Source organism: Pocillopora verrucosa, chromosome 3, assembly GCF_036669915.1.
Source record: "Pocillopora verrucosa isolate sample1 chromosome 3, ASM3666991v2, whole genome shotgun sequence".
NCBI lineage: Eukaryota > Metazoa > Cnidaria > Anthozoa > Scleractinia > Pocilloporidae > Pocillopora > Pocillopora verrucosa.
The window spans coordinates 29134531-29157102 of record NC_089314.1 but is presented as its reverse complement, the minus strand read 5'-3'; the positions used below and the strand labels follow the sequence as shown (position 1 = coordinate 29157102).

Sequence of the window (22572 nt, the reverse complement as noted above, 5' to 3'; positions counted from 1 at the left end):
GTCTTCAGTGTCCACCATCAAAATATATATATTTTTTTCCATAAATGAAGGTATGTATATGTATGAAAAAAAAGGTACAAGTGATAACTAAATAACTTTTAGATTCTTCCTGTCTTCCTGTTTGAAAACAGAAAAGAAATTTAATATTTACTGGATTGAGTAATTTTTTGGCACCAATATGATTAACGAGAGGTATAGTAAACCATTTGTTATTACAAAGAGTGTTGTTTGAAAGCACACCCTTGCCTCTTCAGTAACCTAACAACCAGTCAGATGGAAAACTGAAACCAGTTGTGACTTAGCTGCTCATGACCTGCCTCCTTGTGACATTTCCTTGTTCTGATGGGTATTTGTGATGACCGGTACTTTGGTTTTGTGACAATCGATTGAAAAGAGCCCAATGTCTGATTTTTTTTTGCATTCAGTAGAACCAGGACAAAGTCTTATTCACATCTCAGTCAAGTATGTTGAGTAGTTAAATTAACCCTTCAACCCTCAGAAGTGACCAAGACAGAACTTCTCTTTACAACATCAATACAATATCAACCAGATATGTGATGAGAATAAAGAAAAATACAAATTTTGGGATAATTAGTAGATACAATACTCAATTCTCTGAACTAACATCATGAGAATCGTAGGGTTGACAGAAAGGAGAATTACAAATTTGGTCCGGTAGTTGAAGGGTTAAACTTGACTGCATTGAGAAATAGTGACAGGGAAGTTTTTTCACATAAGTTTTGAAAGTTGTCAAGCATTTCAAAGATTTGTTTTTATTACTTTACTCTGACATTATTTAGGATACTTCTGCTACCTTCTCAACCAAAAAGGTGCAGAATGTACACAAATTGCCACTTCTTCACTAACCTCATTTTCTCCTTCTCACGGTTTGCTGCCATTTACTTTCAATTCTCACTGGCTTGTTTTGAAATTTTCCTTTCCCTCTAACAGTCAGGTTTGACATTGTGAATTAGTTGTTTTAAATGTGCCCTACTAAGTATTGTTGTCAAGTAATAAGCACCAGACAGGAGTGATGGGTGGTACAGGGTTTGTACCTTTTTTCAAGGACTATTCCAGTCCTCTGAGTGATTTTTTAGGGCCCAAATTTCACCTTTGACCCTTTCATTCCCAAGACTTCAACATAAATTCTCCTTATGGTCTATGTACATTTCATATTATGTATATTCTGAAAACTTTATTGCTCAACTAAGCAGATTTCCTGGACTTTCCAAGACCCGTAGTCTTTTTCCAGGACTTTCCAGTCTTGGAAAATGTCAAAATAAAATTCCACAGCTTTCCAGGTTTTCCAAGACCCATACAAACCCTGGTGGTACAGTCTATAATTGTCAACCATAAGATCAACAACATAAAAGACAACAACAACATTGTTTTCTCTTTCCAGTGTTTATCAAGGTATTATGTATACAAAATAAAAGATGAAAGATACAAGATGAAAATGATTTCTGTTCTATAAATTGTTTCTTTTTATAGTAAAATTTCACATAAACAGACAACAATGAAAGTAAATCCTGGCATGACTTGTAGTGAATTACAATAAAAACAAATTTAAAGGTTGACAATGCATGTCCTTCAAACAAATATTCATAAAACTGAATATTTCTTTTGTTTTTGCTTTTGAATTTTTATGTTTTTTGCATTGTTTATTTCTTTAAGACACCTTCACCACCAGTTATATGTACAAAACCCTCTAGTGAAAATACTTATAGATTCTAATCTCTGATATGATGTTCAAGGCTGTTTTTCTATTCAACAACATGAATCCCAGGTTGAGTACCAAATTAAGCCTCAAATCCCTTAGAGTGACAAGCATCCAATTTCTCATCACTGTATCACCACTGAATCATATAGCAATGCCATAATTGTCCTACTCAGTACTACTACTAGGAAATGTATAGAGAACAGTATATGGAGAAATTGTATACTGATGTTAAGACAAACTAATGTTAAGGCAAAAAGGGTTATACATCTGAGAACTAACAAAATCTGCCAGAAAAATCCAATTGTTCATTCATGACTGTAAATATATGAAAATCATATGTGAATTGCAGTTGGAGAAACGAGTAAGGTAGCCATCTTAGAGTGCTGCACTGTGGTATTGTGGAGGTAATGAGTTCAAATCCTCTATAGTCCTCAATTTATTTTCACTACTTCTTAAGTAGTGTTCATAACTGCAAGGATCACTTCCATATTCATTTGTTCATCCATATTGTAGGAGACATACTTGGATTTTTAATTAAAAAATGTACAGTCATGTAATTGCACAAGAGTAGTGTAAAGTAACAAAAAAAATTCTCTCTTTCTAAAGAAATAGCTCAGACCATTGAGATTTAGCTGAGAGATCTGTACTGAAGCAACCACAGAATTCTTCAATGAACAACATTTTCACCAATAATTTTGTCTACAAAGTTTGCTATTGTTTTAATGATGGCAGCATTTCTTTTTCCTACGAGGTACCTGTTTCTCTTCTATATTCAACTGTATAACTTCCAATGACCCATTATTGCAATGAGTGCTGGAGTTGTTAAAGCTTGCACCTCCACCACGTGGAGTATGGCGACCTATTGATTTCATGGGTGTGGCTTTCCGGAACAAATGCCGAGCCACTGATTGTACCATTTCCTGGATACCATCACCAGTTAAAGCAGAAGTTCTAAATGTAAGTGTGAAAGGATTGTTTGGAAAACACTCACTGATGTCATCTGCACTGACAGTTTCTGTCATGTCAATTTTGTTTGTAATCAAAATAAAGCAAGCTCCCTGTGCATTAATTTTGGCCAATTGTAGCAGGTCAGCTACTTGTTTGAGAGAATCCCTATCATCTGCACTGTACACAAACAGAACAGCTTGGCTCAACAAGAACTGAGACCTTGTTAACTGGGCATATTCTTCGAGTCCAACAGTGTCCCATAGATTAAACTGGCAATTGAAAAAAAAAAAGAACACATATTTTGACATGTTGTACAAGTTTATCATTGATTGGGGTGCTGGTGCAGGCTATTTGAATCAACAACCTATGCGAGCAGAAAGAATTGAGGTTAATTGTATTTGTTGGTAATATAACCAAGAGGGAATGTGGATAGTTGTGTCTGCTGGTGTAAATGCTGATACTGTACAGTGTGCCTGATGCCAATGCTCCAAATGAAAGCCATGGTCCCATACATCCCTCTTCTGAAAGAATTCAATAGAGGTGTTTCCTTCATAGTACTCAAAGAGGTTGGCAAAGGGTTGATGTGTCATGCATAATTAAGACCAAAATTAATTAATATGATGCATTAATTTTACAGAAAGATGAGGAAAGGTGCGATATAAAGTTTTCCCATAATATACAACCAAGATGGGTGAAATACTGTTTGTATATGTGACATGTGAATTTTTCTTAGATTCATCATGATACCCCTTTGCTCCCCTCTCCAAATATCAAATTGTTTTGTTGACTTTGATTTGGCACTCATTCATGCCAATCTTTTTCTTTAAATTTGTTATTTTTGAGTTGATTGTGACAGGGAATTGTCAGCCAATCATGACAAGGCATCTTCCTTTAAAATAGTAGCAGACTACTATACAATATTTAAAACAATAAATTAAAGTGATGAATGAAGGGGTGACACTAACCGATTTTTGTGTACACCCCTTGCCAATTTAATTTCCCCTTTTCCCTTCATGCTTTCACTCCTAAGATCTCAAAAGTAATTTTCCTTATTGTGTGCCATCCAATCTTAGGATGATAGCTCAGAGAATTTGGGATTGGATCAACTATTAATTGCCTAATTGATATTTTTCTTTATTCTCATCACTTTTCGACTTGATATCGTATTGACATTGTAAGGAGAAACTATGTCTTTGTCACTTATGGGAGTTACAGGTTAAAACAACTGAAATTTTGTTTTCCCCCTGAACTTAATGCTTTGTTCCTAATGTAGGCAAGATCAGAAATGGCAAGGGGGGCAAGGTATGAGGAGAGGGTGGAACATTTTACTTTGGATTTAGAGAAACAAATATCTGTTTTTGTAATGAAAGTTTTTTCAGCCAAGCGTGTCAACTTCTTTTATTACAAATGCACTTGGGGTATGGTCATTCATTATTGGGGGGATGGGTGAACCAGAGCAACTGGAAAGGAGTCATGTTTTTTTGGTGTGCCTGAAAATTAGGGGCTACATAAAATTCTGAAACCATTTCTGAACAGTCATGTTTTCTGTGTGTTCTATTTTCCTTTCTACAAAAGCAGAAAACACTGGACGGACCAACAAAACCCCACTCTAAGAGGGGGGAGCAGGCATTATGAAACTGCACCAGCCAATCCACCTTTTCGTTCCCATAACAAATGACCCATCCATTATTTTTAGTTCAAAGGCAAATGAAAAATTAAAGAACTTTTCAAAACCAATTTTAGCTAGAACATACAAGATAATGACTAATTTTCCTTGGTAGAGCCATACCTGAACTGTGTCATCACTGTCATCTATTTTAACTATCACTTGACGCTCGTGATTCATCATTGTCTTTTGAACAGCTTTTCCACTTTTCAGTGTGCCTTTTGATCCACACATTCGCTGAAAAATGGAAGTCTTTCCTACTCCGGTCTTGCCACATAGTACTACTTTGTAAGTGTTGACCATAGCAGACTCTACACTCCAACATAAAATTTTCTCACCAATAGGACTGAGATGAACTGATCAAGTAGCCTGACTGCGAAACAAATCTTCTTGGAAGTGCATGTACCACCTAAGTTTAGGTCATCTTTGCTACAAAAAGAAATTCAATCAATCTGTCACTAATGAACCCTTCAGAACTTTTGCATAAATTGTAACAACACTAATGAGGTATCTGGGGGTTTTCCCTGATTCCAAGTTCACCCCTTAATTTAAACAAGTTTGTCCCAACCTTTATCAGTCTGTCCCTGAGTCTTTCAACTTGTTTCCTTGTATGTTTATTGAAACTTAATATGATTTCAATAGAAAAACAATATCTTCTGCTGTAAGGAGAAAACAGGCAAAGGTAGGAGTAATTTGTCTTACTATCAAGGGCACAACATGCAAAGATGGTAAGGGATGACATTTTAATTGGGCAAAACCTCCATAAATCCATTAATAAAGGAAAAATAAAGCAGAGTAAGTAAAAATGAAATATTCCCAGCACAAGTATACTAAAAATCTTTTTAAATAAACACAATGACAAAAACATAACATGTTGCGTTGTTGTCAAACATAGCAATCAAGGGAGATTGTTTATTAAGTTTTCATTTTTTAAACCCCCTCAAGCTACTAATCTCTTCTATTCAAATTAATTAAGAGAATTTGGTATTTCATCAGTTTAATATTGTCTAGCTGTGAACATATTTTCCAGTGGCTGATAACAAATTAATAAAGCCTGGAGAAATGAAATGCCAATCATGCATTTAATGGAGGTAAATAGCTTAAATTCCACTCCCTTTGCTTAACCCATGATCTGATAGTTAATTCTCCCCTCTAGCTGTTAAACATTTCCTTGCAAATCAGTTACAAGAGTTTTTTGTTAGACCAAGATGACAACTTCTACATGATAAGTTTGGGTATTCTCATTACCTGTTTACTGGATAAAGCATGAATATTATAGCTAGAATTCTAAAAATTTTTTTGAAAAGATTCAAATAATTATCTTCCTCTGAAGGAGTTAAGAATCGGTTTCAAATCTCTGTCTTTAAGGAGAGAGGGTGATGATAGTGTGTCCATGCTGAGACACGTTGGGTATGTATAAAAAATTTATTCAGTTCAGAAATGACCGAAGAGTACCCTGTCATCCCTCCCACATACTGATTACTTTAAACATCTTCTCTATGCTCTTCCTAATTAATCTTCTGCCAGAGGTTACCTTGGCCAAATTGCACAATGAAAATACTCAGAAGCATAATGCTTATATTACATTTAATTTATTTAATAAATAAAGTTTCATTCCAATTAATGATCAGACCACGATTCGTCTGTCACAAGACTTAAGCGTGGCCACAAGAGTATGTCAAACCTCTATGAGCTCGAACCATTGGTTGGACATAAAATGCGACTGGAATGCACCAAAAGTTCCACAATCGCATGCTCAGTGCCAGAAATTGTAACTTCCCAGCGTTAAATATCAAGTTTTTACGTCACGCGAAGGAAGACATTTTTCACACAACATTACACAAAAGAACGGCAAAATCGCTTGGATTTCGCGTGCTCGTCACCCCTTAGTCGAGGAGCTTATTTCTTTTTTGATATAATAAATAGTAACTCACCGACCTCTCAGTAATTTAATTGTCTGATCTTCCTTCCCAGATGTAAAGGTTAGTACAAGGTCTGATCAAGCTTAGCATCCTTGCCGTTTTCTAAGTCATCAGAGCGGTAGACTGGGAACGAATATTCTTTGTTTTGCAATATGGCAGAAAATACTACACGCTTCGAAGTGAATATCTATCGTTTTCATAATCGAGAGTTACCAAATTCTCACTAGAAAATCTGGATATGGCTGAAGGCGGCGGTGAGAAACTAGATGTGTACAAGGTTGCTTTATGTGGAAAGAGTGGAGTTGGTAAAACGTCCATTTTTCATCGAGTTCTTGGAAATGGTTTCAAGAAGAATACCTTGGAATTTAAACACTTGCCAGAAAGCAAGGTCGAAGTCCAAGTTAAAGAGAAAACTATCATAGTAAGAAATAAATCAAAGTGTAGGAATAGGAGGCAATGATCGGTTCTAGTGATCGCCGTATCGTTTTGCGCAAGGGAAGATGATACTTCATATCTTCTTTCAGTTAAAACATGCATGTCTGTGGTGAAGTTAGAGAAAGGGTGGATACGAATACGATTTTTTTGTATGTGGTAATGTCTTTTTAATCACAGAAGGGGTAGAGTTCAGAACACATGACCAAATTATTTTTAAGGTACATATGTTGAGGTAGCTCTCAAGTTGTCGAAACACTCAATGATAAATCTTACATACAAGTCTCTTGCCTAGCTATTCTGTCATTGAGTAACATAGGTAATTGGAAGGCTGAATGTGGAGAAATGACTCTTGTGGGTGAGGTGCAAAAGAAGAAATTGCAGAAAAGAAGTCTGAAAAAAATTCAGGCTTTGATGAAAGTCAAACCCCTGCCTCCCTGATATTAGTTGGGTTTAGTTCTAACAAATGAGCTGTGCAGCCTGATAGCAAGGCACATTTTTTGGGGTTGTTTATTCATGTAAAGGAATCTCATCATGATTAAATTAAATAAATTTGTTGTTAGCCTTTCCCTATCTTACCTCTCCAAAGAAACTTTAGACAACAGAACATTTGTTTTGAATTAATTTCAATTTGTGAAGGGTAATTTTGTTTCTTGTTTGACTGATTTGTTAGATTCACCTGTGGGACACAGCTGGAATGGAGAGACATAAGGCTTTGACTAGACCGCACTACCAGGGAAGTCATGCTGTGCTCTTGGTTTATGACTGCGATGAAACAGAATCCTTATATCAAATTGAGACCTACTACGAAGATGCTAAAAAGCATACTAATGGTGCTGCCATGGTATTAGTACGTAATAAGATTGATCAAGAGTGTTGGAGTGTAGAAATAGAAGATGCTGAAAAAATACTTTGTAATCACATAGAGAAAGGCTTACCTCATTGCAAATTTCAACATAAGGCTGAAACATCTGCAAAGACAGATACTGGAATTAGAGAGCTTATACAGTCTGTGGCAGAATATTTGGTACAAAATGCAGAACCTAGTAATTTACAGAATGCATTTGAAAAGGTCAAGGTAAAGCAGAGGAACACAGAACAAAATCCTGCACCATCAAGTCGTTGCTGTTAGTTATTACACATGAAATATATATGTGTTGTTAGCCAAGTGTGGAGTCAATATGGCTGGATTTTGGCAAATTGTTTTTGTGTAAGGCCAATTCCCTGTCATCTGACTTAAAAAAGCTTTTTTGATGATGGATTTATCTTTCTATTGTTCAAAAGAATTGCAATATAACTTGTAATGAAACTTTTAGTGTTTTTTATCATCCTTAACATGCATTTTAAGATTCCCAAGCAGTAAGACCTACTGGAAAAGATATATCTTGTAAAAATAGGAGTTTTTCAGCTATTCCAGATTATGTAAATAGGCCACCAAATTCTTTTCTTGGTGATCATAGTGGGTAACCCAAGCCCTTTCTGCCTGCTCTGGTAGCCAATTAGGGAACAGAATTCAAAGAGCCAGCCTGTTTATTAATTTATTAAGCAATGTGCAAAGCTTTTGAATCTCTGATTTATTTTTCTAAACCCAGAGACCATGCAATCCCTTTTTTTATTGAATCAAACTGCCTTCCTTTGCAGTCTTTGTTCTTTCAACGGTTAAGCTATTTAATGTATGACGTTCATGCTAAGACAGCTCCTAAAAGTCTTCTCGATAAGTTTGCGAAAATCAATACAGAACATCATTATAATACGCGATTATCTGCAAAAGAATGCTTCTCTGTCAAATTCTCTAGAACTGAAAAAATGAAAAAATCTTTTACTAGAATCGGTGTCTATTTGGAATTCTATTCCACTTTCTGTTAAGACTCTCAACGTTTCTAATTTTCGTAAAAAAATTAAATCACTACTCCTTAATGTTCTAGGTAATGAAGATAATTATTTGAATGTTAATTTTTTAATAGAATATTTTGTGAAGTTAACCTGATATATTGTATATACCTCTAGTTGTAATTTTAGTTGTACTTGAATTTATATGTAAGGTGTTTCTTTCTGTATGTTTTTGTATTTCTTCTTTTCTTTTTCTTATGTAATTTAATAACGCCTTTAGTTAAAGTCTTGTCCTGCCTAGATTAGCATTGTAGCTATTTGCAGGACATGAAGTTTTGTAAACCTTATATTTCTTTAAATAAATACAAACTGAACTGAACTGAGCAGGGGTTTCAAAACAAGCTGGCAACTGCTGGAGTTCTGCCAGCTCTTTGATAATATGTCACTGGTTATTCAGGTAAAAATAATTATCTTTTGGCCCTTACTCAACTGTTTACTGTGACCTGCTTTTGCAGAGGTTGACGCCTTCTTCAAAACATTTTGAAACCCTTGCTTTTCTTCTGTGAATCCCTTTGTATCGTAATGGTAACTTTTGATCATGTGCAAAAAGTGGATAAAAACAACAAGTTTTGTAAATCAAATTACACACTCGGGTACATTTGAAATAGCAGCATGCAATGTTTAATTCTGAGGTAGCTCCTCAAACCACACAAAGGGAACATTGGAACTTACATTTTTTCACAAGAAATGTCCTGATGTTTAGTCACAAAACAGCCTCTTTCATACACAGAGTGTGCAATAAAAGATCTTCCAGTTCACCCAAAAGCCAACCAACTCAAGCAGAACTATTAAATTTAGTAGTTTCTCAGTCTCTAATCTCTCTCAACTCCTCCATGTAATGCTTCAAAATAACCAAACCAGCTGAGCAAGCTAACCATCACAAACTGAACAGCTGTAAAAAAGTTTATTGCAAAATGAAAGTTCATCCAAATTCCAAAGCATTTGCACTCATTAACCTTCAAACCCCTAAGGATGACCACCTTCTAATTTCTAGTAATGTGCTCCTCTTCTAGTTTCTCCTCTCAGTATCACCCCTGAATAACACTTTAACCTTTTAGGAGGCAAGCGTGGCCTAGTGGTTAGGGTGCTGCACTTGTAAGCCGAAGGTCCCGGGTTCAAGTCCTCCTCCCTGCCACTGGATGGATTTGTCTCCGGTGGCCCCGAATTCAACTCCTGCAGGCTTTGTAAATAGCCAACTGGTCTGCCTCCTACCAGTTGGGGTTTTTAACGAGTTTCTGTTCATTTACGATATTTGTTTCCTTATTTACAGTGTCCCCAATTAGCACAGCAGTGCTAAAATACACTGACACTTAAATAAAGTTATTATTATTATTATTATTATTTACACCTAACATCATTATGCATATTCTCCACACTGTTCTCTATACATTTACTAAGTTGCTAATGACGAGAATTTGTTTATCAATCAAGAGCTTTTTTAGCTGGTGATCATTTTCTTTATTCTCATTACCTTAATATGTGGTGATACATCCTGGATAAATTGGTTGCTTATCAGTCTTAGGGTGTAAAGGGCTAAGGTAATGAGAATGAAGGAAATGATCACTGACTGAAGAACCCCTTGATTGTTATACAAATTCTCCTTGTCAATACCTTGCAAAATGTAGGGTTGACTATGGAGAATATGCATACTGATGTTAGGGTGTGAAAGGTTAACTTTTAAATTTGCACTGCACTTAGGTTTACACCTGACGACAAAATAAAAACTAAAAGTAATTATTAAATGCTATTAGTAATGGCCACACACTCATATTTTGGTTCTCGCTGATTTATTTACAATAAATTGTTATCTTGTCTTCTTTTAACTATAACAGACAAAAAATACTCAGAGAAACCTCAGAGGGAGGATAACATGTTCACATACAAACCAATTAGAGCAAATTGCACTTTTTTTCAAAGCCTGGAATTACATATCAGTAGTATAGAGACCCTTTATCTTTAACTTCTCTCTGGCTTGTCTCCCTGCGGAAGTTGACTTTGTTGTGCAGCTTCAATCTCTTCCCTGTGTGCAGGGAAATTTTCCCAAGGTGTCTGGAAGTCAAACCTGCGGAATTCTTGAGCCATTTCCACTGGTTCACAAACAACACGCTTAAGTTCATCATCATACCTCACCTGAAATATAAATAGAAAATATATCATGTAAACCCTACATGGGTGGATAGGTAAAGTCTGTACTGGAGCCTCATGGCTCACCCAGCTAGAGCTTATCCCAGTTTCCTTAGCATGAAGTGACTAGCAGTACCTCTTCTTCCCCTGGATGGGATGCTTGTCCATCACAAGGTTACCCCCAGCATTTTATCAGGCTTTTCTGACAGTTAGCCAGTTCCCATTTATACTCCAGGGTGGAGAGAGGCACTGTGAGAGAGAGAGTAGTGTTTTGTCCACAAACACAACACAAGGACTCAGCCAGGTTTTAAACTTGGACCTATTTACCCCCCCCCCCCCATCCAGCCAATCAATCACATGCTGTATGCTGTATGCTGTGTCTACCCACAACCTCAAGAAGAACTTGATAGCAGTTCTGATATAATAACCTAGAACCTTGTACAAGGCATGTAGGTCACAAATGATATTAATCTGTAGGAGCATCCAGTTTTGTGAACTGGAAAAGTCTGAGGTTTAAATTTCCTTGATTCAACATTTTCACACACTTGTCAAAAATTACTCACTATTATGAACCTATGTGGTACATAAATAAAGCCTATCACTACCTCCACATAGCCAGTTAAGGGAAAGTCCTTTCTAAATGGATGTCCTTCAAATCCATAGTCTGTTAAGATTCTTCGTAAGTCTGGATGATCAGCAAAGAATACACCATACATGTCCCAAATCTGCCATAAAAAAGAGTTTGTAAAAGTCTGAATTTCATGATGAGCCTGTTATCAATGCTGACACAAATGAACAGATGCCTTACTAGAATATCTCAAACATTTGGGATTCACATAAGACAAAAACTACTACCAAACCTGAATTTAAATGTTCATTTGTGATACACATTTAGCCCTAAAGTTTTTCAAAGTCATCAAGAATGTTATGCATAAAGACATAAGGCAATTACAAGTTTGGAACCCTTCTGATAAAGAAAGGTGTTAAATTTTATTCTTAGAAAGAAAAGGAAGACTCTTGAAAAAATCCAATTTTGCTGTGACCAAAACATAACAGATCTACCTAAAACTTTGCTTTTGGTTTCAATTCACAAGATACATCAATACTTTGCACTTAAAATTGTCCTTGTTCATAAAAGAATATCTTTTTGCAGATCCAATGTATTAATGCAGAATGGCTGCTTTTGGCTCTGGTATTAGACCATGTATACCTTATTAAATTATAGGATTAGCTCAATGATCAGCTCAATGCTGATGCAGTACTTTCATGTAATTATACTTACCTCTCTTTCATACCAGTTTGCCACCTTAAACACAGGGTTAGCAGAGTCAATTGCTGTTAGTTCATCAGTGTAAGTTTTGACACGGATCCTTGAGTTGTATCTCAGGGACAGCAAATTGTACACAATCTGTGCAAGATCAAAAAGGAGATTAAACTGAAAAAGATTTCTTATAATGAGAAATCCATCACTATAACTAAGCTTGTTTTTAAGATACACTTTGAAGTCACAAGGGCCCACTTCAATCAATCAATTTCACTACTCTTTAATATGCATGTGAAGAAGAAGTAAATTCCAAATGCTGAGGGAATATAAAAGACATGGAATACTCCTAGGAAAAAGGTTTACATGAAGGCAAAAAAAAAAAAGAAACACTGCTAAAAGGGGCATGAAACATGATATGTAAAGGTTGGGGTAATTTACATTAAGTGCAAAAGTAATGGCGTAAAAATCATGCATGGAAACACAAAAAAGACCAAGTGCAAATTAATGGGTGTGGAAATATAAGACCTAATTGGAGAAATCAGAAAAATTCCACATTCGCCACAACACACTGAAACCTCTAGGAACTTCCTATAGTTTTCACATGTGAAGTTATCATTCACCTTTAAGTTTAAGATGTATGCTGCTTACTTGTTAGACATCTTGATTTACGAAAGATGTGTGAAACTGGACAAGAAAGAAACTGATAGGAACAGTACCTTTGAATTTTTTTTACTCAGATACAATGAAATTTAAATACACATGTAACTTACTTAAACTTCAGTAAACCTGTGTAAAATGGAAAAAGAAGCTTCTAGCTCATAAAGTCTTAACTCTAAGGTTAACTTTGTATTGTACCTCAAATCTAAAAGGCTTTCCTAATTTATCCACAACTGTTTGGTCGGCAAGAGACTTGTATTGTGCATTGGTGTGGTCTTTGAGGAATGTCAGAACTGGGATGATTCCTTCAGGAGCAATGAGTAATTCTAGTTCTTTGGTTTGTGTCATTTGAACTTGCTGGATGTACTTAGGCAGAATGCTGGCCACATATTGTCCAAACTCTGACAGCTGAGCTACTGTTGCATCTTCTGTTCAGTGAACAAGATGACAGCAATTAAACAACTTAAGTCATCAAAAGCTTTAATTTAATGTGCTGAGGCCTGTTTCTCGAAGTTTCTGGTAAGTTAACGGACCCATAAAGCTGTTCAATTTCCATTGATAATAGGTTTTCAAAAGTTTTGAAAATTGTACAATAAAACTATTAGCTAAAGAAACAAAATGGACTGGTTAGGGTCCCACACCTGCTTCTCTATACTTTAAATTTTGATTTGAAAATATAGCTTTGGGCCCAGGACTTTCAAGAAACAGGTCCCTGAGCTCCAAATGAAAACATCCAGTGAGTACAACTTCCTTGAAAATTGTCCTTTTCTTAGCCAAGATACATTACTGAAAGGAACTCTCTCTACATGTGCAACAAAGTGTTGTTTTAACAACACTTTGTTGACAATTTAAAAATTGTCAAAAATTACAGACATATTTGGGAATGAAGTATTTAGTGTAATAAGAAATCTAAACAGATATTGGCAGTCTAAGACTGTAATTTTGTGCTTGCTGCTATGCCAAATTATGCAGCACATTACTGTTAACACTATTATCAGCATAATTCCCTTTGAACTATTAATCTCCTTGTTTTTGTGATCCTTACTTTTTAATGCATTAAAAGACACCCTGGATGCAAAGAAGATATTTTATAATCTTCCTCAATATATACCACGTAGGTTGATAGTGCTCTTTGCCAGCACTGATTGGCTGGTTTGGAAGTGATTAGCAAGAACTATTCACCTCTGAGCTGCTGAAGAGACGACATCATGAATCAATAATTTAATTTTTCTGACCATTTTTAGGTATATTAACTAAAATGAACAAATTTGTTGGGTTTTTATGAGATATACACCAAAGCAATTATTCATCTCAGTGTCAGAGAAAGTGGTAGATATTGACCTAACTGCTTTGTGCCTCAGTATTGCAGAAGCATGAAGCAGTTAGGTTAATATCTCCCCACTTGCTTAACAATTGTCAATCATTCAACATGTTCTAAATATCAAAAGTTGATCATCAGTAGAGCATGATTTGTACAATTCAGCCAATTAAAAACACTTTTGCTGACAAGAATTATAGAGCAGGGACCAATCTCATTGTAACCAACTACTGCAGCCCTTTTACAAATGCAAAACCCAAACAGTTGTTGCTAATAAGTGAAGCATTTTCACTAACTGTACTTAGTGGCTACAACTTCATATACTCAGTTGTGAAACTATAATCCACAGAGGTTGCATCAAACTTACTGTGGAGTTAAACTCTTAATTAAAATTGGTGATGAATCAAATCAGCCAGTTTAATTAATTAGGGTTGATAACGTTAGAGTTCATCCAAACCAAGTGAGATATGGCATCTGACCAAGGCCTAAACACAATAAATGTACATTTTCCTACCTTTCAATGCCACTTCACTGGAGAGTTTCCGTGACTGCTGTGTGAAAATAGCAGCAGCGACAGAGGGCTTGCAGCATTTGTATTGATCTAGGAAAATTGCATAATAAGAGACAAATTAAAATTGTGTGAATAAATCTGTATCGAATTCAAACCAATCTGTTTACATTCATAAACGTGTAAAATCCCTTTCTAGAATTCATCCACCAAATTAACGGCTTGGAATCACGCAAAAATGACAGATGATTATATAAATACTAACACTGTTTCATTCGGGCTTATGTCCAGGGTGACAAAAACAAGTCAGCGAAATATTTTTGTAACACAAACGAGACGACACGAGAAAAAACACCACTGAGGGCTAAAATAGATCAGAATATCACTATTAAAACAGGTTGACGAGAATACATACTTTTCAGAAGTACCCTTGGACCTGCAATAGCGCCCAACCTCAGCAAGGAGCGAACACTAACAGCCGCCATTTTGAAAGCCAACCTAATACTATTGTAAGCGGCTGCTCAGAGTGTTAAGCCGCTGTTTGTTTCTTTGCTTGCGTGCGGGCGCGAATAGTGCGAGAGATCGCGCGCGGCCTTGCCCTCTGTCAACATCAAAAAGAGCGAATCCTTGTCACGGCTGTCTTTGGACCTTCTCCAGTTGGTAGAGAAAGATCACTCATTTTATTGCCTTAGCTTCTGCATCTGCAGAAATCCGCTGAATTTTCACTCCAATCGCTGTGAAATGTTTACCGAGGAATGGGTCAGGAGACTAGACCTAGGCGGGTAAAGGGGATCGGAATATCGCTCATAACTGGCTCTCAGTCAGAGGAGATGAGCAGAAAAAGCGGGCGAGAGAAAATTGGCGGGAATCTGGAAAGTGACTACAACGGACCATAGGGCTGGGGATGGGAAAGTCCTTCCTCTTACCCTCCCCTGCTTCTCTCCCTTTTTCACTTATTTCTATGGACTGATTGCCTTACACAGGTTAGTGAAAATATTGTTCTACAATGTGAAAGACAAAGAGAATATAACTCCTGAAGAAAGAAGGGAAGAGGGGTTGGGGGGTTACGACCACCTCGGCCTCCCAAGATTGTTTATTTAGCCTCTCAGTCTCTCTGTTAACATTGTTTATTTGGTCATCAACAAACACCTTATTTACTCCAATACTACGTACCTTCGACAAAACTACCACATCAAATCACATCAATTTACATGTTTTACATATGACAATGACTTAGCATCTGAAGCATCAACCATTTCCTCTAAAAATGACTTAAAAGCTTAAACTTTACTTTTCTACTGTATACCAAGCTGTCTCGGCAAAGATAGTAAATGTATACTTATAACTCATTCCTTACTTGCTGAACAAAAATTTTTAGTTTCTAGATTTCTTCTGTCATGGTCGGGGCCGTTTCTGCAAATGATACAATTAGCACATTAACTTTAAGTTACTGAGCTTGTTTACTTATTTAGTTATTGTTGTTAAATTTTTTTGTACCATGCAGCTATAACCGGCGACGAAAGGCCACCCTATTTGTAAATAACTCAGGCAATTAATCAACATATCAGTATCAGAGGGTTTTGGAGAAAAAAAACAACAACAAAAAAGACACAGCTTTTAGCAAATACTAACTGGAGTTAAAAACATTTTAGACTGAAACAAGCAAGTATAGAAAAAAAATATATTAAAACCTTTAACTCTCAAGATTGATTCATTTTTTTCTCCAGTCTGGTTGCTACACTTTTACTTGTAAATTAGTAATGAGAATTTGCAGTTAAAATCAAGATTCTAACTTCTACCTGACAAGTCTGAGTATTCCCATTACCTGTTTGCTGGATATTGTATTGACATTGTAGGGAGAAGTTACTTGTTAATCACTTCTGAGAGTTGTAGGGTTACTTCTTTAAAAAAACTTGTCTTTTTTTTTTTTTAACAGAGTTTAAACTTAATGAAGCGATTTTCAATTTTCATGTTTACAGTAGTCTAAAGTTGCTGTATTTTGATTCATAATCATCTCCTGTATAGAGCAATTTGCAATTGAGAGCTAAAAGTAATTCGGGATTACATTGGCGTTGTTCATCCTCGCTCTTTGATTGGTTTAAAAATCTCGCGCTAACCTCGCAACGACAAATCAGAAGCGAAATGAAAGCCATCTGCGGCTATGCCACATTTTTACAGGTCGTTTTACACCCTTATTTTTCATTGCTTACAGATGGCTTATTTTTCTCGACATTTGCATATGCGATTGCTTCGGCGTTTGTCCTATAGTGTTCAACTGAAAATCTCTCATTACCTAACGTTAACACAGGTGCCGAGTTCTCGAATCATGGTGCTACTAACCGCGGCAAGTCAGTCGCTTGAACAAGTCGCGCATTCTGGTCTTATAATATGGATTCATGACAGCATACAGCAATGGATTCACCGCTGACCCAATGACCCCAATAGCAGATGAACAGCCGTGAAGATTGAAATAAAGCTCTGTGTAGGTACCAAAGATTCCGGCAAGTTGAACGAGGAGGAACGGAGTCCAGAAAGCAGTGTACACGATTGCTATCCAGAAGCACAACTTGGTTGTATGTCGCTCGTCCGCCGATCCATTCACTCCTTCAAGGTGGGTTCGCAGGTTGAAAAATATCTGCAGGTAGATCATGGCTGTAAAGGCAATAGACAGGCCGTACAGGGTCGCCGAGTACCCGAGGAACACCTGCGCATAGGTATCCAGACGCTGGTTAATCAGCAAGCAGCGGTAAAGCTTTGGTGTCGGGTCGCCATTCGTGAACTCATTTCGGGCCATGAGGACCATAAAAACAGCGGACGAGATGCACAGGATCCAGAATATGGACACCATCAGGCGTGCTTGCACCAGAGAGAGCCTGGGATTTTGTGGTCGCAACATGACATCTTTTCGATGGTAAGCCAACAATGGGAAAACAAAATACATCAAGGAAATGCTGAACATGGAGAGAAACAGGCTGATTTCGCAAACCGGTGTGTATGCTATAAGCTCAGCCTTGGCGTACACCCGATAGATGAACAACATCGGGGTAAAAAGGAGGGAAATCAACAGATCGGCGATCGCCAAGTTGGTGATGAGGAAGTAAAACGTTTTTCGAATGGAGTTGTCGGTCACATAAGAATAGATTATCAAGCCATTGCCGAGGGATCCCGCAATCATGGTGAGGATATACAAAGGGCTAACGAATGCTGTGGTAACACCATATTGTTGGTAGTGATCCATCATTGACATCTGGTGTCTTGTGGTTTTAAACAGAGCTGTAAAAATCGTCGCGACCTTCGCGGACCTGAAGAACTCTCTGAGGTGATTTCAACAACTGGTGGTTCTGAAAACAGAAGACAAAATGAGACATTGTGATTTATAGTGCACTTAAGCTGCCAGAGGAAACACTGAAAGGTGGAATCAAAATATACTTTCTAAATTTCTTCTTTGTGATGCTTTGTGTGTATTGTCGTCGGTGGATATCAAAAAGCAGGTGAAAAGCTGTTCGCTAATCTGTATGTAAATTCGTAGTTTACAGATCCTGAGTTATCGGTCCACCCTGATATATGATGTAACCTGGTTTTTTATGTGTCCGGCATGTGTTTACAATTACACCTTCAAGCAAAAACATTTGAAAAATTTCAGAAAAGGCTTTCTCCACTGAGGAGTCAAACTATGAAAATTACAAATAGGTACAACCTTCTCCTTGAGCCGGAAAGACATTTCAATGATTTTTCACGTCGCTGAAAACAAGTGTAGAGATCGTTTCCTCAGATACAGCCAATAGCAAGAAACCTTATGTTCAGTTAAGTGCTCTTTATTCCATCGAAAAGAAGAGGATGGATGCAAATGAATCCCTACGATTCTTTTGATGATAAATTATACCAAATTTTATCAAAGACATCCGACAAGCTGTAAATTAAATTTCTAAATCAAGCTAGAGGAATATCATATAAATCGAGTTTTCAGGAAAAACTCTGAGATATCGCCGATCGTTTGTGATATACCAGCGATTTTAATCGGCGATGCAGCGAAGGTTTCATTAACAAAATCAGAGAAAGATTTTGACCTTTCACTGTCTGTACTTTCGACCGTTTTGTTCGGATAAGAAAATATCCTTTTAAGATACGAGATAACTGTAAACAAACCTGTTAAATGTATGTAAAATCAAACCGTATCAAATTGAATAACAAAAATATCTCTCCTTTAAAATAAAGATACCTAAGGCAAATATATTTCATTCAAATTCTATTCGAAATGTCATATTTTACTTGTGTGGCGGTATAGTCAAGCTCATATAGGGAGATTACTGCAAGTAATTCAAGTCTTTCCATCAACGTAATTTGCCCCTTTGCGCTCCTCATCGATTTAAATTTTGAGTTCCTTAATTGAAGCTAAATTTTGTTTGTATTGAAAAAAATTGCCCACGCACTTAAACGTTTACAAACCTGGAATTTTCGGTTGTGGGCGATTTTACAACAGTTGTGAAATATTGAGTAACTTGAGAGGCTAAAACGCCAAGAGCTGGCCAGTTTGGTATGAGTTTTCTTACTCTTTCTTAATGATTGATTTAAATCGTTGCCCGATAGCCAACGTCTCTATTTTATATTATTCCACGTACATTATTTTTGGTTTTATCGGCATCAGAGTGCACCTTTAACATCTGTCAAACCTTCTTCAAGTATTACTTCCGAAAACCGTCATGGTAACGACAGTGTTGTGTTCTTGGGCAAGACACATCGTCCTTTTCTACTAAGAAGAATCGGTGGGTATCAGAAAAATATCAAGGAAACACTTGACAAAATGTCGAGGGTAACCTATGAACGCCTGGTATCCCGGCGGCAGGAGCAGCCGTACAACAACAGTTCTCGTCCTTCAAGCCATCCGACAAAACAGGGATCGCCTTCATTGATCGTCTCGTCCTTTTGTCTCATATGAAGATCTCGCCCATTTACTCTAAAGGATTAGAAACTTGAAACAGTGGGGGAAACATTAACGTTCAATTTAAATCGTGTTTCAAGCGATTTCGAGACGGAAAACTGCTAGAGTAAAAAACAAATATTAACTCTGTTTTGCGCTTTTGGCATAAGCAATTATTCTGCGACTTGCTTAGTCAAAGTAGCCTGCGTTTTTTACCGCCTTTCAATATGTAATACTTGAAACCATTGCATCATCGACCTAATTGTGTGCTTAAAGCTTCTCTGCACCCTTTTTAACAATATTGTGATTAAGCATTCGAGGAAACTCATGATGCTTTTGTACATACTTTACGATCGTTCAAAATGATGGTGTTATGATGTTATTAAAGGCAGAATCTTGCGTGATAGCAGGTGCGAAAAAAATTAATGCACAATCTTAAAAAAAGCCAAATTCAAATGCAGCTGGATAGAAATGGTTTTTTTTCGAAAACAGATTCATTTAACAGAGTGAGAATCATTGGCACAAGAAAAACATCATGAAGTTGATTCCATTAAACAAACAAGAAATTTCATAGAAATAATTACTTGAAAGAGCACTTGTCTAAATAAAAACTTTTCACTCTTCAATCCTTGGCCATTCTCCGATTCGTATCATTTCTTTATATGCAATTCCTTTCGAGATACGTTTTCCTTTTACGATGAAAAATTTTTTAGCAACTTTTGATTGACGGGTCGATTCCAAGGGTATCAAACCCGCTAAAGATGAATCGCCGTTCGAAGCTGCCTACTGACAAACAATGCCCTATCGACCCGCTGGTTTTTCTCGCAGGCTCGTCTCTCACTACACTTCTCTGGTCGTTCTGAAGCACTAGCAAAAGCGTACTCACATGATAGACGATTACAGAAAAACTGATCCCATCGGTTTTCTCTGCTCTACTGCATTCAAACCTGAGCAGCAGCTCAAACGAATCGCTTTAACTGCTGTGACGTCTCTTTAAGTTAATAAACAAATACTGGCCGGAACTTCTGTGTCAAAAAGAGACAATTCACGCAGAATTTTATTAAAATATTCTGCGCTGTCTGTGCAGCACAATGAAAGTCTTGATTTTATATTACTGTTACTTTTACTTATTGACAGCTGGTGTCGGTTTGGGAATTTTTCTGTTTCTGTGAGCTTTCCTTTCATATCCGGTCCATTTCGCCGCAAACCTATTTCAAATTCAATGAAAGCGAGGCCTACCTTTAAAGTTGAACATTGGCTAAATTTGAGCACCGTTCGATTTTAAGCGTCGACCCACTTTACTCAGTTCCAAATTTTCGTTATTATCCAAAGCAAAAATAGAAGGAAACACGAACAACATACATAATTCCACTGAGTATCATCTCTTAAGTAAATCTTTTGACCCATGACATCTCATTTACTAAGACATCATTTAAAATTTCGCCAATTTAAACAAAATTCCCAATTTCTGAACCTTTGAACGATCTGGCTTACAATTGCCTGAAAACGCCGTAGCGCGCAGTTAACTCTTTTTAAATCACTTTCCTTGCCTTGGAGTTGTTAAAACTTGGAATAGCATCTGGCTTCGCCTTTGGCGAGAATATGTCAGATACATGTTTATTTAGCAGCTACATACCTCTCACAAAGGTCGGTTCTGTCTGTAAGTTAGGAGCCAAGTTTGATGGATGAAAAACCCGGAAGGATCTGTAACCACTAGTACGAACACAAAACACGAGGTTTAGGAAACACTTCCTTGTCAAGCTGACTCGCATCGTACTCATCGTATGCAAATCTTTCGCAAGTTTTAACACGCAAGAAGTAAAGAGAGTTTAATTGTCATTTCGCAAGAACGTTAAGAACATTTGGCGAGAAGCAATGAAAGATTCTGGAAACAATAAAAGGATTAAATCTTAACTGATATTACGAGTAAGCAAGACCGTGCCTACCATTAAGCTGAGAGATTTAACCGAACAAACTGTAGAATAACAGGTTTGTGGCCTAGAAATTAATTCTGAGCTAGCCAGCGCACTCTTTTTCTTTCCTTTCAGTAGATAATCGATCGCTGTCTAGATAATCTGTCACGAAAACTCACAAAGAACTTTGACCTTTTACTTATATGCAGATTAAATGGGAATTATATGAAATTTTAATATCACCCCAAAATATTCATTTAAATAGTTTTACCATACATTGGCCTCACACTGTTGTTTTAAATAAAACGCTACGATATCATCCAACGAAAACACCTTTTCATGTTCGCATTTCGTGTTATAAAAGTCTATGGTCTATGCACTTAATTTCCCGAAATATATCTCGCACGAGTTGGCAGCTGCTACGCATAAATAAGTTATCTATTTGCAAATTTGTTCGCGCGTGAAACAATAGCTTCATTCCTCTAAGTTGAATTTTTTCTGTGCAGGTTTTGCTGCAATAGATAATGAAGCATATAAGATTTATTTACCATTATTTGTATACATTTAACAGAACTACTTTTTGTGAGGAGACATGCTAACCTTCTTTCGAGTGATTCCGTGGATTGCGTGACTTTGGGGAAGAAGAACGACGTAAGTAAATGATCTGTGTCTTTGGTTTTAAAGCTCCTCCAAAATAATGTCAAATGCTTAGACTTTCATGTAGAAATGAAATTTATTCCCAACATCAATATCTATTGGAAGACTCTAGAGCACGCGTCGAGACTGTTTGTAATAATGTGGTAGTCACGATGTCCCGACCCAATCCCTCCGCAGTATTTAGAGCTTTTCCTGTCACGCGATCACCGACGAGTTGAATCGCAAAGCTGACACTACAGGAAAAAGCGCATTTATAGGATAGGTGGAATTGATCTCCTTCTGCGACAGTTAAAGTGTCGATTACATGAAGCTATAAAAATGCCATTTTAGAAAAAAATGAAAAAACGAGTGAAAGAAGTACAGAAATAATATAAATGAATAACAACCTCGTTAGCAGGTTCTTCCTTCTTCTTGCTTCCTGAGGTCCATAGTGGAAGGGGGGGAGGGGGGGGGAGGGTAGTGGTAGAGATACCTCACTGAGTGATTGATTGAATAAATGTATAAATGAATAAAGTAATGAATGAATGAGGGAATGAATATACGAATGATACAGAAGACACATGAATCAAGCAATGCAGTAATCTCGTACCCAGGCCAAATATAGACCGCTCGGCCGCGGAAGGTCTTACAAAAGT

At 36.9% G+C, this 22572-nt stretch overlaps 4 protein-coding genes across 10 annotated transcripts; 1 reads left to right on the top strand and 3 right to left on the bottom strand.

Moving 5' to 3' along the window:
* Window positions 1-1368: 1368 nt before the first annotated feature.
* LOC131798177 (ras-related protein Rab-23) lies at window positions 1369-6350 on the bottom strand. 2 transcript variants are annotated; one of them, XM_059115826.2, is made up of 3 exons: window positions 6273-6350; window positions 4458-4763; window positions 1369-2937 (listed from the first exon to the last, which is right to left on the bottom strand). In XM_059115826.2, the coding sequence occupies exons 2-3, from the start codon at window positions 4635-4637 to the stop codon at window positions 2440-2442; spliced, it is 678 nt and encodes a 225-aa protein (XP_058971809.1). In that variant the 5' UTR covers window positions 4638-4763; window positions 6273-6350; the 3' UTR covers window positions 1369-2439. The 2 variants fall into 2 exon arrangements, with proteins under 2 accessions (XP_058971809.1, XP_066019456.1); XM_066163359.1 differs by having other exon boundaries at window positions 6269-6339.
* Window positions 6351-6392: 42 nt separating this feature from the next.
* LOC131798181 (ras-related protein RabC-like) lies at window positions 6393-9359 on the top strand. The gene is made up of 2 exons (XM_059115829.2): window positions 6393-6677; window positions 7362-9359. Exons 1-2 carry the CDS (start codon window positions 6495-6497, stop codon window positions 7818-7820), a joined length of 642 nt encoding a protein of 213 aa, XP_058971812.2. The 5' UTR covers window positions 6393-6494; the 3' UTR covers window positions 7821-9359.
* A 109-nt stretch (window positions 9360-9468) lies between these two features.
* Window positions 9469-14940, bottom strand: LOC131798162 (NADH dehydrogenase [ubiquinone] iron-sulfur protein 3, mitochondrial). Its single transcript, XM_059115811.2, has 6 exons — window positions 14865-14940; window positions 14456-14542; window positions 12822-13051; window positions 11985-12110; window positions 11308-11427; window positions 9469-10708 (listed from the first exon to the last, which is right to left on the bottom strand). The coding sequence occupies exons 1-6, from the start codon at window positions 14932-14934 to the stop codon at window positions 10535-10537; spliced, it is 807 nt and encodes a 268-aa protein (XP_058971794.2). The 5' UTR covers window positions 14935-14940; the 3' UTR covers window positions 9469-10534.
* A 624-nt stretch (window positions 14941-15564) lies between these two features.
* On the bottom strand, window positions 15565-22076 carry LOC131798186 (opsin-3). 6 transcript variants are annotated; one of them, XM_059115836.2, is made up of 4 exons: window positions 21881-22076; window positions 21004-21080; window positions 16790-17790; window positions 15565-15862 (listed from the first exon to the last, which is right to left on the bottom strand). In XM_059115836.2, exons 3-4 carry the CDS (start codon window positions 17694-17696, stop codon window positions 15831-15833), a joined length of 939 nt encoding a protein of 312 aa, XP_058971819.2. In that variant the 5' UTR covers window positions 17697-17790; window positions 21004-21080; window positions 21881-22076; the 3' UTR covers window positions 15565-15830. The 6 variants fall into 6 exon arrangements, with proteins under 6 accessions (XP_058971819.2, XP_066019422.1, XP_058971816.2 ...); XM_066163325.1 differs by lacking the exon at window positions 21881-22076 and adding an exon at window positions 21314-21428; XM_059115833.2 differs by lacking the exon at window positions 21004-21080.
* Between the last annotated feature and the right edge of the window lie 496 nt (window positions 22077-22572).

Excerpts from the sequence above, each read along its gene's own strand:
- LOC131798177 (XM_059115826.2), bottom strand. The coding sequence starts at position 4,637 with ATGGTCAACACTTACAAAGTAGTACTATGTGGCAAGACCGGAGTAGGA. Across the intron at positions 2,938-4,457 it reads ACAGTGATGACACAGTTCAG|TTTAATCTATGGGACACTGT; the intron begins GTATGGCTCTAC and ends TTCAATTGCCAG.
- LOC131798162 (XM_059115811.2), bottom strand. The coding sequence starts at position 14,934 with ATGGCGGCTGTTAGTGTTCGCTCCTTGCTGAGGTTGGGCGCTATTGCA. Across the intron at positions 14,543-14,864 it reads TCCAAGGGTACTTCTGAAAA|ATCAATACAAATGCTGCAAG; the intron begins GTATGTATTCTC and ends CAATTTTCCTAG. Across the intron at positions 12,111-12,821 it reads GAAAGCCTTTTAGATTTGAG|ATTGTGTACAATTTGCTGTC; the intron begins GTACAATACAAA and ends GATCTTGCACAG.
- LOC131798181 (XM_059115829.2), top strand. The coding sequence starts at position 6,495 with ATGGCTGAAGGCGGCGGTGAGAAACTAGATGTGTACAAGGTTGCTTTA. Across the intron at positions 6,678-7,361 it reads TTAAAGAGAAAACTATCATA|ATTCACCTGTGGGACACAGC; the intron begins GTAAGAAATAAA and ends CTGATTTGTTAG.
- LOC131798186 (XM_059115836.2), bottom strand. The coding sequence starts at position 17,696 with ATGTCAATGATGGATCACTACCAACAATATGGTGTTACCACAGCATTC. Across the intron at positions 15,863-16,789 it reads CAAGCGACTGACTTGCCGCG|AAACGGCCCCGACCATGACA; the intron begins GTTAGTAGCACC and ends TATCATTTGCAG.